The 16838-nt window shown below is 34.3% G+C and overlaps 1 protein-coding gene across 1 annotated transcript; it reads right to left on the bottom strand.

Moving 5' to 3' along the window:
* Window positions 1–371: 371 nt before the first annotated feature.
* On the bottom strand, window positions 372–16833 carry LOC134243766 (eIF5-mimic protein 2-like; the record flags this gene model as incomplete). Its single annotated transcript, XM_062726010.1, has 12 exons — window positions 372–975; window positions 1161–1283; window positions 1668–1887; window positions 2044–2109; window positions 2302–2385; window positions 2490–2576; window positions 2761–2870; window positions 4774–4909; window positions 5108–5173; window positions 5301–5407; window positions 16460–16553; window positions 16747–16833. Coding segments are annotated over 12 exons (1203 nt in total), but the record flags the coding sequence as incomplete, so codon positions are not given.
* Window positions 16834–16838: the final 5 nt, after the last annotated feature.

Below are 16838 nucleotides of genomic sequence, written 5' to 3' on the forward strand. Positions count from 1 at the left end.
ACGTCATATTCAGTCTATGACAATTTTCGCTTCCATCGCAATTGAAATCAACAATTGACATCAGTCAGCAGTACATACTACCCATTGTCCTCTGCATCTCCGCACACAAACGAACTGTGGCCGAAGTTTTTTCAGCAGTATGAAATATTTTGTACACTGCAATTGGGTATTGAAAGGTCACATTAAAATTATTCATACAACATACATAGTACATCCTACTATGCTTTACTCGCATTGGTCAATATTTTAATGAGCTACGAAATATTCTCATTCAACCACGGCCAGAATGGGAGAGGATCGTAGTTTGCGACAATGTTTTTCTCCAGGATAAAATGAAACTTTACTTTTTGTAAAAATAACAAAAAATCATATACAAAAAGACTTTTATTTATGAATACATCATAATACAAACAGAATACATCATTTGATTTGCTTCAAAAGCATCCAAAAGTCAATTCATTTTAAAAAAGTGTTTGTTTTATTGATTACATCACTGTTTATTGCTATAGTAGCACAAAAACATACCGAGATACCTGTACAAATGTTACAACTATGAAACATGAATGATGATATTCTCCTAAGGTATAAAGTTGAAAAAGAAATATATATAAAAGCTAGACTTAAATCATCAAATCAGTACTTGAATCCACTTTAAATATAATTTACAAACTATACATGAAAAAAAAAACATTGTGTAGTTATCTTCTATACACAATGCTTGTACAACCATCTAATCAAGTAACTTTGCTATTTGAAACTTTTGTTCTTCATTGATTTTTTCATGCTGCTGGTCAAATCATGGATGGTACAATGGTACCAATAACACACATTTTAATTTTACAAAAATTAGAAATGAAAAAAAGCACCTGTCTTTCTGGTGAAAAAGGGGGAGCCTGCATAGACAGATGCAAGGCAGAGCAAAATACTGTCTCCCTGATATAGTTATGAGGATTTAATCTTCATCTTCTTCAGATTCTGGAAGAAAAATACAAGACATTTACGTTATGCTAGAAGTGGTGTACAATGTTTGAATATTGTCTTTAGTTTTGCAATGGGAAGTCATGTGTCTGAATATTATTAGATGATTATTGAGAACATTCCTTAACTCAAAAATTTATGAATATGCAATAAGCTTAAAATAATTTGTCTTATTCAATTACCTTCAGAGGCATTTTCCAGCCATTCCACAAATTTCTTCATTTGCTCCAAAAACACACTCTTTCCTTTGGCGGAGTGTCCGTCCTTATACCATTTTAATATTACTTCTTCTCTGAGTACTTCAGCTGTTTATATACCGAGACATGATGTCAGATATGGAGAACTAGTATATGTCTAATCATTTCACAAAGCTTTCTGCCTAGGTTCTGTCTTACGATCAAATTTGTTATATTTTGCACTGCATCATTAAAATTTCAAATTAAGCAATAAGTTTGAAATTTGCTCTTGGCAACGACCTGTCTTAAGATTTTTTCATAATGATATTTTCTGTAAGATGTTTTGTGAAATGAATATCACTTTTAATGATTGTTGGATGTGCAAGCAAGTTCATGACTTTAAGTACATAAGTTCTTAAGATTAAAGGTCTGTATAATACTCAAAAGGACTTTATCTCTATTTATCGATATACCTGTTCTAATATTCAACAGATTTTTTTTTTGAAGTCTTACTTTTGTACAACATGAAGACAATCTTCTGAAACGACTTCATGAAGTTCATGTTGTCATAGCAATACTCCTGTATTTTGACCAGTAGGGAGAGTTCAGCCTTGCCAGATTTAGCCACGGCTGCTAGAAGTGGACAGTACGTCTTCAGATGCTTTATGGCTTGTTCTGCAACCAACTCATCTTTCTTGTTCCATTCCACTGAGGCCATAATGGTGCTCCAAACCTGTCAACAATGCAATTTCCAGATATACAAACATATGGAATAAATAAACCACACTGATGAAATACATGCTTATGGGATTATATAAACAACATATACTTTCATGTAAATCTGCAGAATTAAATATATTTAAAAGAATAATTGCTATGGAGCACTTACCAATATGGTCACTTCTTGTTCTTTGAGATTATGTTTCTGCATGTGTTCAGTAACAAAGGTGACCATCTAAAATGAAATATTGCAAGACAATCAGTACGGAAATTCTTATACCCAATGTTCTCTTAAATATTATCTTTAGTAAATTTGAATTAAATGTAACTTGAAGTAAATTAATGAAACATGATGTAACTGAATCTACACCCCCAACCAACGTTACTCTATATTTACTGAATTTTATAAGAAATTCCTGCCTATTACCTCTTTTGGTGGCTCATCATCCTTGATCATTTCGCTTAAATGCTTCTTCAGTTCAACCTTATCTTGAAAATTTCTTTGTGCTTCCTGTTCAGTAAAGCAAAAATATTTTAAGATAAACTCTTCAATATGATATTTCAAGTACAAAAACTTTTAAAAAAATTACTGACTTAAAAGTAGCTAAGTCTTACCTGAAAATCTGCAATGGGAGCCAACCCAACTTTCTTGAAATGAGCCACAAAGGTGTCCTGATCTCTCTTATTGGTAGGAAATAGTTCCTGTACAAAGATAGTTATCTTAATACCTTGGTAATCATGAAAATTGTTTGCTAAAACTTTTACATAAATTTTTTGGTGCATTTTCAATATTTTTTTTTTTACAGTTTACTAATCGTAATTTAATTCAAGATAAGATATTCCTGAAACAACATTGAATTATTTTTGTTACAGTTTTAGCACACACCAGTAGCTTGTTCTCTAGCTGAGCTTTCTTAAAAGCTGTAGTTATGCTGTTTATGTCCTTCTCTGCAAGCCAGGTTTTGAACATCATGACCGCAAAATCCAGTGATATTCCTGTAGATAAACCATAGTCACAAAATATTTATGATCCACTGAAGACACAAACAAGAGGCCCATGGGCCACATCGCTCACCTGAGAAGCTTTGACCATTCTGTTCTTTATCAGATTTCCCCCTTCTAAAACATATTGTGACCCCACCCTACCCCACTGATCATAATTAAAACAATTTGAAATCTACACTACCATAGCATGCTTTGATTCCCCATTGTAAAACTTTGATTCCCCATTGTGGCTCCGCCCTACCCCCAGGGGTCATGATTTTTATAATTTAGAATTTACACTACCCCAGGATGCTTCCACATAAGTTTCAGCTTTTCTGACCCAGTGGTTCTCGAGCAGAAGATTTTCAAGGATTTTTCCCATATATTTCTATGTAAAACTTTGATTACCCATTGTGGTCCCGCCCTACCCCCGGGGATCATGATTAGTACAATTTAGAATCTACGCTACCCCAGGATGCTTCCAAATAAGATCGAGCTTTTCTAGCCCAGTGGTTCTTGAGTATTAGATTTTCAAAGATTTTTCTCATATATTTCTATGTAAAGCTTTGATTTCCCATTGTGGCCCCGCCCTACCCCCGGGGGTCATGATTTGAACAATTTAGAATCTACACTACCCCAGGATGCTTCCACATAAGTTTCAGCTTTTCTGGCCCAGTGGTTCTTGAGAAGAAGATTTTTTAATGACCCAACCCTATTTTTGTCTTTTCTTGATTATCTCCCCTTGTGGTGGGACTTGGCCCTTTTTTCACAATTTAAATTTCCCTTCACCCAAGGATGCTTTGTACCAAGTTTGGTCAAAATTGGCCCAGTGGTTCTTCAGAAGTCGAAAATGTGAAAAGTTTACAGACACACAGACCGACGGACGATGGACAAAATGTGATCATAAAAGCTCACTTGAGCCTTCGGCTCAGGTGAGCTAAAAATGTCAACATCTTAACATGCACATATTAAAATCTTAGCATTAACTTCTTGAATGTAACATCTTAAATCCTCAAAAACTAATTAAAAATTTCATGACATACAGATTACCTTGAAGGAGAATGTTCTCTGCTAATTCAAATGAATTTGTAATTGCAACGCGATCCCGAATCTCAAGACTTTATTTTACTGATGTACTCAGCATGGAGTTTGTACAATGCTAATAATACCGTATAAGCAGAATTTTTAGCGAGGATTTATTTTTGGCATTATTAGTGAGGGTGCCAAGATCGCTAAAATTGAATACTGCTAAAAATTAGTTGCGCTTTATTTGTAATAGCTTCTTAGGCAATAATAAAAATATTCATAGATTCTCATCCCCGCCGCCCCGATTTTATACCCCCCACTCGATTTTTTTTATTTCTGTTTTTCTTCGTCTTAATTCTGATTGGGATCGGTATTCATCTACCATTCTACTTTTGTTTTAAATCCCATGAAAGTCGACATGATTTTGACAGCTGAAAAGATGGTAATTGCAGTAATACATGTGTATATATTTTAAACAAGAGTCATTGGTTGAAAAAGATTGGTGATAATGTGAAGTAAGAGATAATTGAACCTTTACTATAAATTTTGTTCGGGTATTGTAGATAAAATTACACCGATTGACCAGGTCAATAAAAAATCTGCAAAATTGAGAAAATAAAAAATATAAAATAAAAGCTGCCCGCCCGCCTCGATTTTTAAAAAAATTTGGATGAGAATTTAGCAATTTATATATTATGGCCTTAAGTGAGCTTTTTATAATCGCTAAAATTTCATCGCACTAAAAAAACCACCAATTTTTAAGGACAAATCGCTAAATTTGCGTCTTGCTAAAATTTCTACTTATATGGTAATATAATGCAACAATTTATCAGGGTTATCTTTCTTGTCATTCTTGTACTTCATAATGAAAAAAAGTAAAACATCTTACCATCTTTAACCAGATGTTCTTCAAACAAGCTGGAGAGAACTTTGGCAGAACAAAAAGAGTTCGCCAAAAATATCCCTGTGATGATGGCAAGTTTACGTTTTTCATCATCATTGAATCCTTTCATAAAATACAAGATCTGAAAACAGAAAATAAGCTTCCCATGTTAAATTTGAATTTAATAAAGTTGAATTATGTCAAAACAACTTTGATCAAAATCATAGCAGGCTAAGTGCATTCTGACACATGATGAATAATTTTTTTTTCTTTCTTGTATTTCCATTACTATGTTCTCTTATATAAACTTTACAATCAAATCAGTGATAATACTTTTTACCTTTTTCAGTGCATCCTCAAAGGATCTCTCCAGGTACTTGTATCTCCTCAGAAGTTTGTTAAATACCTACACAAGTAAATCAGGCTGTCAATAAGTCTTACATAAAAAAATAGCAAATGTTCTTGATTTTATGACACAATGGTGCACTCAATGGCATAAAATTTTATGGGATGTTTAAGCGATATACAATTACCTCATAAAAGTCTTTCAACTTGCTATCATCAGTCTTGAACACACAGACCTCTGTTCTATATAGTTTTTCAGTATCAGTGGGATCTTCAACAATTGATCCACCAGGGGCTTAAAAGTCAATCAATAAAATAAGTTGAGTATATTAAATTATTGAGTAAAATATAACTGAACGCTGATTAAAACTCTACTGGTTTCAATTGTATCATCAGGAGTTTTGACATATTGCTATAGATACAAACATTTCAAAGTACATTGTGACGTCATGTAACGTCAAATAAGTGTCGCGCTTTAGTACAGTTCATTATGACATCATAATGTTATGTTCTTGCAACAAATATGGGATCAATGGAAGATATCGTGCTTCCAGTTAGATCTACACTTTGTGATATTACTAACGATTCACATTTGTTTAGAATAAGATGAATACTTTCATTGTAGGTATATTCTTGATCGTCGATATGAATTGATTCACCCTCTGTCAAGTTTAGCTGAATTTTCATTATTGTTATCACCACTTGTGTCCGCTCACGAGTACCAGTGCACTGCCGTGAGCGGACACATCAGAACATGTGCTGAAAACATTTTTCCTAACTTTACAGTGTTTCTTATATACAAGTTCTACAACAAGACTTCCGAAAAAGAATGTGAGACCAAGAAAAAACATTTTATTTCATTGTTTCAACCACAGATAGACAATTTACAATTTTCCCACATTATTTATCTACTTGTTAACGTAACTAGATATCATTGAGATGGTGGCCATCTCAAAGGGCCCCGCTTCCAACAATGAACATGAAAATGTAAGGTAGTTTAGAAGGGTTTATTTTGAAGAGGAACATTTGTGTAGTACTACTTTACAGTGAAAGTAATTTAGTAGGACTTCACGGATATTGCAAATTTACAGGTATATATATATCGAAGTTATCTTGTATCATCAGTTAAATAAATTTACTGGAATTAAGGGAAAAATATTAGGCACCAAACAAAGATTTTAAACAGACAGGCTAATTCTGACCATGACCTAGACTCTTCGACCAATAAAAGTCACTGCACATCCATTGACCAGTGGCACTCTGTGAGTGAAGTATGAGCCAGATAGGGCAAGAAGAGAGACGATATGCTTCGGACAAGGTTTTTTCATATAATTCTACTATGACCTTGACCTTTGACCTAGAAACATGGTACAAGGTTGATGCACACCGGTTACCCAAAGGCACTCTGTGGGTGAAGTATGAGCCAGATTGGGCAAGGAGAGAAAAGATATGTTCCAGACAAGGATTTTTCATATGTCTGCTATAACCTTGACCTTTGACCTAGAAACATGCTTCAAGGTCACTGCACACCGGTTATCCAAAGGCACTCTGTGGGTGAAGTATAAGCCAGATTGGGGAAAGGAGAGAAAAGATATGCTCCGGACAAGGATTTTTCATAAAAGTCTGCTATGACCTTGACCTTTGATCTAAAAACATGCTTCAAGGTCACTGCACATCGGTTACCCAAAGGCACCCTGTGGGTGAAGTATGAGCCAGATTGGGGCAAGGAGAGAGAAGATATGGTCCAGACAAGGATTTTTCATATAAGTCTGCTATGACCTTGACCTTTGACCTAGAAACATGCTTCAAGGTCACTGCACACTGATTACCCAAAGGCACCCTGTGGGTGAAGTATGAGCCAGATTGGGGCAAGGAGAGAAAAGATATGCTCCGGACAAGGATTTTTCATGTCTGCTATGACCTTGACCTTTGACCTAGAAATATGGTTCAAGGTCACTGCACACCGGTTACCCAAAGGCACCCTGTGGGTGAAGTATGAGCCAGATTGGGGCAAGGAGAGAGAAGATAAGCTCCGGACAAGGATTTTTCATTAGAGTCTGCTATGACCTTGACCTTTGACCAAGAAACATGGTTCAAGGTCACTGCACACCGGTTACCCAAAGGCACCCTGTGGGTGAAGTATGAGCCAGATTGGGGCAAGGAGAGAGAAGATATGCTCCAAACAAGAGATCTCGGACGGAAGGACAGCCGGATGGACGGACGGACGGACGGACAGACTGATCACTATAGGGCGCCCGCCAAGCGGGGCCCTAATAACGTAACATTATGACGTCATAATGAACTGTACTAAGGCGCGACACTTATTTGACGTTACATGACGGCACAATATACTTTGAAATGTTTGTATCTATAGCAATATGTCAAAACTCCTAATGATACAATTGAAACCGGTAGAGTTTTAATCGGTGTTCTGTTATTAAGGTCTTCCGTTTCAGACGGAAGACCTTATAGTGATTCTACTGTTTCTTCTTTTTCTTTTTCTTCTTATTTTTTTTTTCCCTTTTTCTTTTTTCGACGATTTCTTAGAGATGGCTGGACGGATTCTCATGAAATTTTCAGAGATGATAGACAGTGAAAATATCTTACAACTGACGTTTTCAGGTTTTCAAAATTCACTTCCGGTCGTCAGATATGTCCGATTTCCGCTTTTTTCAAAAATATTTTGTCCGAGTCATATCTCAGAAACTGTAAGAGATTAAGATACCAAACTTATATGAGTAATAGATCTTGATAAGTAGGCAAGCCCAATCGGGTTAAGATTGTCCGTCGTCACTTCCGGTCGTCACAGGAAGTGATCAAAGAAATCGAAAATTTGAAATTTTTCTTTTTTGAAACTTTTTTGCATCACATTATAGCACCTTATCTGTAGTTTCGAAATATGTCAGTCCCACCGGAAACAAAAAACGACAACTTCCGGTTATAAGAGAAAAACTGCATATTTTCAGTATTTTTCTTTCCCATAAATATTTTTTATAGTTAAAGTATTTGTTATGATTTTCGTATATGTTATTCAAACTGCAAATGACTACAGTAACGTGAAATATCTTTGTAAAATTCACTTCCGGCCGCTTGATTTCCTGTCCTAAAAATGAGAAGTTATCGTAGCTAGATATCGTAAATGGTAAGAGATTAAGACACCAAACTTAATCAAGTGATATATCGTGATGAGTAGGCAAAACCCGTTGGAATAAGATCGTCCGCCGTCACTTCCGGTCGTCACAGGAAGTGATCACAGAAATCGAAAATTTCAAATTTTCTTTTTTGAAACTTTTTTTGCATCATATTATAACATCTTATTTGTAGTTTCAAAATGTATCAGTCCCAACGGAAACAAAAATGTCAACTTCCGGTTTAAAGAGAAAAAACTACATAATTTGAGTATTTTTCTTTCCCATAAATATTTTTTAAAATTAAAGTATTTGTAATGATTTTTGGATATGTTATTCAGATTGCAAATGTCAACATTAGTCTCTAATATCTCAGTAAAATTCGCTTCCGGTCGCGTGACTTCCTGTCCTCAAAATCAGAAGTTATCATTGCTAGATCTCGTTAACGATAAGAGATTAAGACACCAAACTAATAGGGATGGAAGACCTTGTTGAGTAGACAAATCTTTTGAGTTTAAGATCGTCCGCCGTCACTTCCGTTTGTCACAGGAAGTGATCAAATAAATCAAAATTTTAAACTTTTCTTTTTGGAATCTTTCTTAGTATTACCTTAATAGCTTTTTACTTGTTGTTTCGAAATATGTCAGTCCCATTGGAAACAAAAACGACGACTTCCGGTTATGAGAGAAAAACCGCATAAATTGAGTTTCTTACTATCCCATAAATGTCTTTTATAAAAAGAGTATTTGAAATGATTTTGGGACATGTTATTCAGACTGCAAATGTCTAGAGAAACCTCAAAATGAGACCTTTGACCCTTACTCAAAAAGTAATAAAGAAATATTCATTACCTTTATCTAGATTCAGCTTCAGCTTTAAGTGTTTATCTCAAGTTTACCTCCTCTCTCTCTCTCTCTCTCTCTCTCTCTCTCTCTCTCTCTCTCTCTGATGACCTTGACCTTTGACCTTGATAAATGACCTTGTCCTTTGGCCCCATTGACCCAAAGGTCACAATCAAGCTTAAGGTCGTGGAGGTATTTGCAACTCTTACTCTAACAAATACTTATAAAATATCCCCACCCTTCTCTAAAAAAAAAACAAAACAATCAACAGCAACGTAGAGAAAATGTCTTCAAGCCAAATGGCACGCAATATTGACATAAGATTCGGAATAAAAGCAAGAAGAGACCTGAAAGAAAGTGTCCTGAGAGTTTTAAGGTGAGTCTCTAAACTATACTGAAATTGTAGTGAATATCGGCAAAATCTGCATTTTTTTCTGTCTGAAATTTAGGTATTGCTGAGCATAAACATTAATTAAAGCTCGCATCGGCTATTTCTACAATTGTAAATATCATTCGATTCTTCTGCTCTATTACGACATTTTAATATCAAGTATTCTTGCTTTCTTGGGTGTATGGAATTTATTTCAATTTTATTTAGATTAAAATATGAATCCACCGAATCTTGGAAATGGCGATTTTTCCTATCAATTAAATTTCCACGCAATTTAGATAGGTTAAATCAATTGCAGTTACCCCGCTTGATACGATATGGTGTTGAAAAAATGCCCATGACTCACTCACTGTTTTACCGGGATTTTGAATTTCCTCTGCAACTGACCACGTGTATTACTTTCGCTTTTACAACTCTGTATATGCTAAGTGTCATTGCTTCACTGCAAATGTGTCCCATAATTATTCTAATCATTTTCCTACACACAATATCACATCAAACAGGGAATATCTCAGTTTTTAAAGAAATTTGACCGGGACTTTACTACGAAACTATTTCTTTCACTTCGAAACTATTTCCTTCAACCTTAAAATAATAAGCTTACAAAATACCTTAAATGTTGTGGAATTTGGTGGCTCAGTGGTTAGCGTGTCCGACTTTCATACTAATGGTTATGGGATCGAGCCCAGATGGAGGAATTAATTTTTTTTTTTTTGGCATTATGTCTTTTTCTTTCAATAGAAAAAACATCCTTCATATAGATAAATAGAGGAGAACGGAAGACCTTATTTGTTGCTGTAGCAACAAGAGTTTCTAGTATTCTTACTATTTTCGTATTGACCAACTTCTGGAAATGACCTTTGTCCGGTCCATTTCTCCCGAACAGCTTAAGATATGAAAGTTTACTGTGTCGGATATCATAGATCATGACTTGAAGATGTGTCGAACAACATTTTGTCCGTCGTCAATTCTTCCGGTCGTCGCGAAAAAGGGGATTAAAAGTCGATTTTTTAAATTTCTTTGTCTTTCTTTCTATCTTTTTTCTGTGATATTCATGGCATAAGTAAAGGCCCCTATTTGCTGATTTAACGTATAACCAGTTTCTTGATTTGATAAAGAAGAAATTAAATATCTTTGAATGTCTTAGAACTTTCGCAAGCGTAGGTTCAACGTTTTCTTAAACACTAAAAAATATTCATTTTATTTTCTCATAAATAGGCTGCGCGGATAATACACATGGTGCCAATGTGCAGGTAAGGTCTTCCCCGTGATGGGGAATGGACCTGTAGAAAACCTTCTCTGGTTCTGCAGAGTCGAATTTTTAGCAAATAAAATGTATGAAACATATATCATGTGTGTGCATCTTATACCTCGCCCCCATTTTTTTTTTTGTTTTGAAAACTGTAAGAAACCTAGCCCCCACCTTTCTCACTTATTGAAATGGATGCTAATTCCGCTTTAATGTTTTACATTCTACATAAAATGACCATGACATTTATATAACAAGGCACTCTTCTTAAAGTTAAGAAAATGATAAGGCTTAATTCTATCTACAAAATAATGGTAATTTACAAGTCTATATTCAAGACAGCCCCCCCCCCCCCCCCCCCTCGGAAGCGCGCAGCCAGGTAGAATTCGCAGATATAACATATACAACTTACAAGTAACGTTTTAAAAGTTTCATTCATAAAAAAATTTAGTTCCCCTTATGTCATCTGATAATTTGCTATCATTCATTCTTCCTATGTTTTGTCTGTAGAATTTATAATTATTTCATTAAAAAAAAATTATCTTGAGAAAATAAAGATTGTCAGCTGCATTTATTAGCATCTCGCATTTTCTTGTATATCTTTTACTTGCATATGAATAATGTCATTAAATAAAATAAAAGAAATCAAACTCTATTTCCATCTTTTTTAATTCATTCATAAATCCTTGGATCCGCTCGCAGCTGCGCGGTGGCCTCATCGCTACTGTAAACAATTCATTCATCACGCCGAAAATGTTCATGATTCCGCTAAACTAAGAAAGTTTACACAGGGTTTATCATCTCATATCAAACATCAGACCTGTCCAATGTATGAATGCTCGAGTTAAAGAGGAAAATTCAGGAATTATTTTGCGTCCGCCATATTCTGACGTGAACCTAGGACTAATTAAGGTCTTCCGTTTCGACAGACCTTTTGTACTGTTTTTATTAAGGTCTTCCGTTTCAGACGGAAGACCTTATAGTGATTCTACTGTTTTTTTTTTTATTATTATTATTTTTTTTTCCCTTTTCTTGTTTTTGACGATTTCTCAGAGATGACTGGACGGATTTTCTTGAAATTTTCAGGGATGATAGAGAATAAAAATATCTTTCAAATGAATTTTTTTCAGTTTTTCAAAATTCACTTCCGGTCGTCAGATATGTCCGATTTCCGCTTTTTTCAAAAAAGTTTTGTCCCAGTCATATCTCAGAAACGGTAAAAGATTAAGACACCAAACTTATATGAGTAATAGATCTTGATAAGTAGGCAAATCCATTTGGGTTAACACAGTCCGCCGTCACTTCCGGTCGTCACAGGAAGTGATCAAAGAAATCGAAAATTTCAACTTTTCTTTTTTGAAACTTTTTTTGCATCACATTATAGCATCTTATTTGTAGTTTCGAAATATATCAGTCCCACCGGAAACAAAAACGACAACTTCCGGTTATGAGAGAAAAACTGCATATTTTCAGTATTTTTCTTTCCCATAAATATTTTTTATAGATAAAGTATTTGTAATGATTTTTGGATATGTTATTCAGACTGCAAATGACTACAGTAACGTCAAATATCTTTGTAAAATTCACTTCCGGTCGCGTGATTTCCGGTCCTCAAAATTAGATGTTATCATAGCTAGATCTCGTAAACGATAAGAGATTAAGACACCAAACTTATATAAGTGGTAGATCTTGATAAGTAGGCAAATTCAGTTGGGATAAGATTGTCAGCCGTCACTTCCGGTCGTCACAGGAAGTGATCCAAAAATCAAAATTTTTAACTTTTCTTGCATGAAACATTTTTTGCATCACATTATAACATCTTATTTGTATTTTTGAAATATATCAGTCCCACCGGAAACTAAAACGACAACTTCCGGTTATAAGAGAAAAACTACATAATTTGTGTATTTTTCTTTCCCATAAATATTTTTTATACATAAAGTATTTGTAGTGATTTTTAGATATGTTATATAGACTGCTTATGTCTACAGTAACCTCAAATATCTTTGTAAAATTCACTTCCGGTCGCGTGATTTTCTGTCCTCAATATGAGAAGTTATCACAAAGAGATCTCGGAAACGGTAAGAGATGGAGACGCCAAACTTGAATGAGTAATAGATCTTGATAAGTAAGGAAACTCATAAGGGTTAAGATCGTTCGCCGTCATTTCCGGTCGTCACAGGAAGTGATCAAAGAAATCAGAAATTTCAACTTTTCTTTTTGGAATACTTCTCGGCATCACATTATTGCATCTTATTGGTTGTTCTGATATATGTCCGTCCCACCAGAAACAAAAACGGCAACTTCCGGTTATGAGAGAAAAACTGCATAAATTGAGTATCATACTATCCCATAAATATCTTTTATAGAAAGAGTATTTGAAATGATTTTAGAACATGTAATTCAGACTGCAAATGTCTAGAGTAACTACAAATATCTGTTAAAAATTGACTTCCGGTCTCATGATTTCCTGTCCTCAAACTGAGTAGTTAACATAGCCAGATCTTGGTTATGGTAACACATCAAGACACTTAACTTATATGAATAATAAACCTTGAAGAGTGAACAACAGATATAGGGATAAATGTCTCCGCCGTCACTTCCGGTCGTCACAGGATGTGATTTGAAAAATCGAAAATTCCAACTTTTTTCTTTCCAATTTTTTTTTCATTACTTTATTGCATCTAATTAGTAGTTTTGAAATATGTCAGCTCCACCAAAAATAAATAAAAAAAATAAAAACAACGAAAACTTCCAATTATAGGTCATTAGAAAAGTATTTAAATTGCTTACATATGCTACATAAGCTTGACCTTTGAGTTTGATGTTTGACCTTGACCCTTACCCAAGAGTCATTTTTTTATATTTAGCTTGATACAGCTTAAAGTGTAAAAGTCGAGTTTAAAAGGTTTTTGAATGACCTTTGACCTCGATAAATGACCTTGACCTTTGACCCCATTGACCCAAATGTCACAATCAAGCTTGAGTCCGTGGGGATGTTTACATCTCTCACTTTAACAAATGCTTATATACCCCCCTTTTTTTTTCTTTTTTTTTAAATCAATAGGAACCTAGAAAAATTTTCTACAGTTCAAACGACGCCACAGATCGACATGAAATTTAAGGATTGCAGTAGAAGACACATCAAAGAAAGTGTCCTGAGTGTGTAACAGTGAGTCTCTGAAGTATATAATGAAATTCTAATGAGTATCGGCAACAACTACATTTTTTTCTGTCTGAAATTTAGGTGCTGATGAGCATGAAAATTAATTAAAGCTTGTATTGGGTATTTCTTCACTTTTTGTCAATAACATTTGATTCTCCTGCTCAAATACGAAATTTTAATACCAAGTATTCTTGATCTCCTTTGTATGTAGCGTTTATTACAATTTTATTTACATTGAATATTAATTGAAAGAATCTATTAAATAACGATTTTTCCCTACCAAATCAATTTCTACGCAATTTAGATAGCTTAGAAAAACTGCAGTTACCTCGCTTTGAACGGCGTGGTGTTAAGAAAATGTCCATGACTCACAACTGCATGAGATGTTTTGACCTTTGATCTTGAAGAGTAGGTCAAGGTCATTGGAAGACTAGGTAAATTGTCGATTAAAGCTTAAAATCCAAATGACCTTGATTTTTGACCTTGATATTTGACCTTGACCTTTGACCCCTTACTCAAAAAGTAATAAAGAAATATTCATTACCTTTATCTAGATTCAGCTTCAAATGTTAATCTCAAGTTTATCGCTCTCTCTCTCTCTTTTTGGATGACCTTAACCTTGATAAATGACCCCCTATTGATCCAAAGGTCACAATCAAGTTTAATTTCGTTGAGGTATTTGCAACTCTTACTCTAACAAATGCTTATATCCCCCCCTTTCTTAAAACAAAATCAACAGCAGTATAGAGAAAATGTCTACAAGTCCAACGACACAATATATTGACATAAGATTCGAAGCAAAAGCAAGAAAAGACCTCCAAGAAAGTGTCCTGAGAGTTTTAAGGTGAGTCTCTAAAATATAATGAAATTCTAGGGAAAATCGGCAAAATCTGCATTTTTTTTTTCTGTCTGAAATTTTGTATTGCTGAGCATAAAAATTAAATAAAGCCCGTATTGGCTATTTTTGCAATGTTTGTTAATATCATTCGATTCTCCTGCTCTATTACGACATTTTAATACCAAGTACTCTTGCTTTCTTTAGTGTATGGAATTTATTTCAATTTTATTCGGATTTAATATTAATAGAATGAATCTTGATTTCATTTGAAATTTGATTTTTTTTTCTAGAATAACACAATCCCAAGAAATAGCGACTTTCAGCATAGTAAAAAGAAATACACGTTTCTTCCCTGTGTTTCCCATCTAGAATTACATGTTTGGAATTTTATTTATTCTACTTACATTAAATTTCATGCCTATGTCGGTCAGGAGTGTTAAAACCCGAACCCGATTCTCTGTTTTCCTTTTCCATAATTACAAACTGCCTTGCATGTCTCGCTTATGTTTCTCACATGCTCTTAAATAATTTATCGCCATCCATTTCAAACATAAAACAACTCAAATCGGATATTTTCAAACATCTCTTTAATACATGTATAATGCACATATGATGCAGGTACACATGGGACATTTCACAACGTTTTCACTTACGCTTCCGTCTTGATGCGCAGATCAAATGCATATTATTCATATTATTAGGTATATCATAATTTTAATCAGACCCTACCCCTTACATCTTAACTCGAAAATAATCTCATTCAAGCTCATATATACACCTAGGAGTGTGTTACAATGTTTTGAACGTGCTCTCTTTGCGTGATCAATGAAATCGTGGTTGTCCCCGAGTCGACTCGTATAATTCAGGAAGTCTGTTTGGAGTATATTTATACCAACTGCGAGCCCGATCTAAAATCCTAGTAGAGAAATGAGAATTTTCCTGTTTTATTTATTTTCTTGCTTTTTTCTACTTCTTTCAGCCCAAATGATATTGAAATGCTTAAAAAGGTAGAAAGGCCGATAATTGTTCACTGAACAATTAGTCTACTAGTTTATTATATGTCTGTCTTTTTTAAAATAGAAAAAAACATCCTGCATACAGATAAATAGAGGAGAACCTTCTTTGTTGCGGAAGTTTTTTTACTATTTAAATACTTACTTTACATTCAATTATCCACCAAAAACATTATCCCAGGTTAAAGATAAACAGCAAACATTCATCTTTAATTAACAAATAACAAACAAGTTGTAAACCCCTTCACTTATCTCATTCTTTATCATTAATTAGCTCTTATATACCTACATGCACACTTCATGAAGATACTTTACTTGTGAGATAACCAATCATAGCCTTATGATCTTTAGAATGACAATTTTTTTATATACTTTGATCAACTGAATCTTTAAACAGAAAGATGCTAGTAAATTAATATAGGTAATTTTGCTCCATGTCAAATATTAAAAATCTTGAGCAGAAAAGCTCAAAAGAATTATCCTGTCTACTAGACAGTGTTTTCCCTAAGAATCGGCTAACGGCCAAATTGACCGCTTCGATTGATAAAAATGCCGCCTAGAAATCAAAATTTGTTGTAAGGTTAACATAGTTCTGTTCATTAACATCAACCCTTAGCCTGTAACAATCAATCTTTAACCCTTTACTTTAAAATAAAGGGAAAACACTGCTAGAGTAAGATAACAAATATCACCCATCCCAACTTTCTTATAAATAATCACCTAGCTGTCCTCCAGCAAATAAGATGTCAAATAAAACATCTGCGTATCGACGGAAGTCGAGCTTTCCCCCCTGTAAATCCAGAAATTTTGCGACCTGCAAGAGAAAGTTAACTGTATAGCAGTATATATCACACCAAAAGAAATTCAAACTTTATTTTACTACCTACTAATCTTAAATGATGCTAAAAATGGGTTTAAACATCACCTTTATCTTTTATCTAAATGATTTTAACAAATCCTGACGAATATTTTTTTAAACTCAGAATTATTTTCTAACGCATAGTTACCTGATCTAAATCATTCCCTGTTTCAGTCAGTCCTTGTATAATTGCATCACGGAAAGACGAAGGATCGTATTTCTCCTTTTCATCTGCAAATG

Source organism: Saccostrea cucullata, unplaced genomic scaffold (assembly GCF_032062105.1).
Source record: "Saccostrea cucullata isolate Sc308-1 unplaced genomic scaffold, CSIRO_AGI_Scuc_v1 ctg13495, whole genome shotgun sequence".
NCBI lineage: Eukaryota > Metazoa > Mollusca > Bivalvia > Ostreida > Ostreidae > Saccostrea > Saccostrea cuccullata.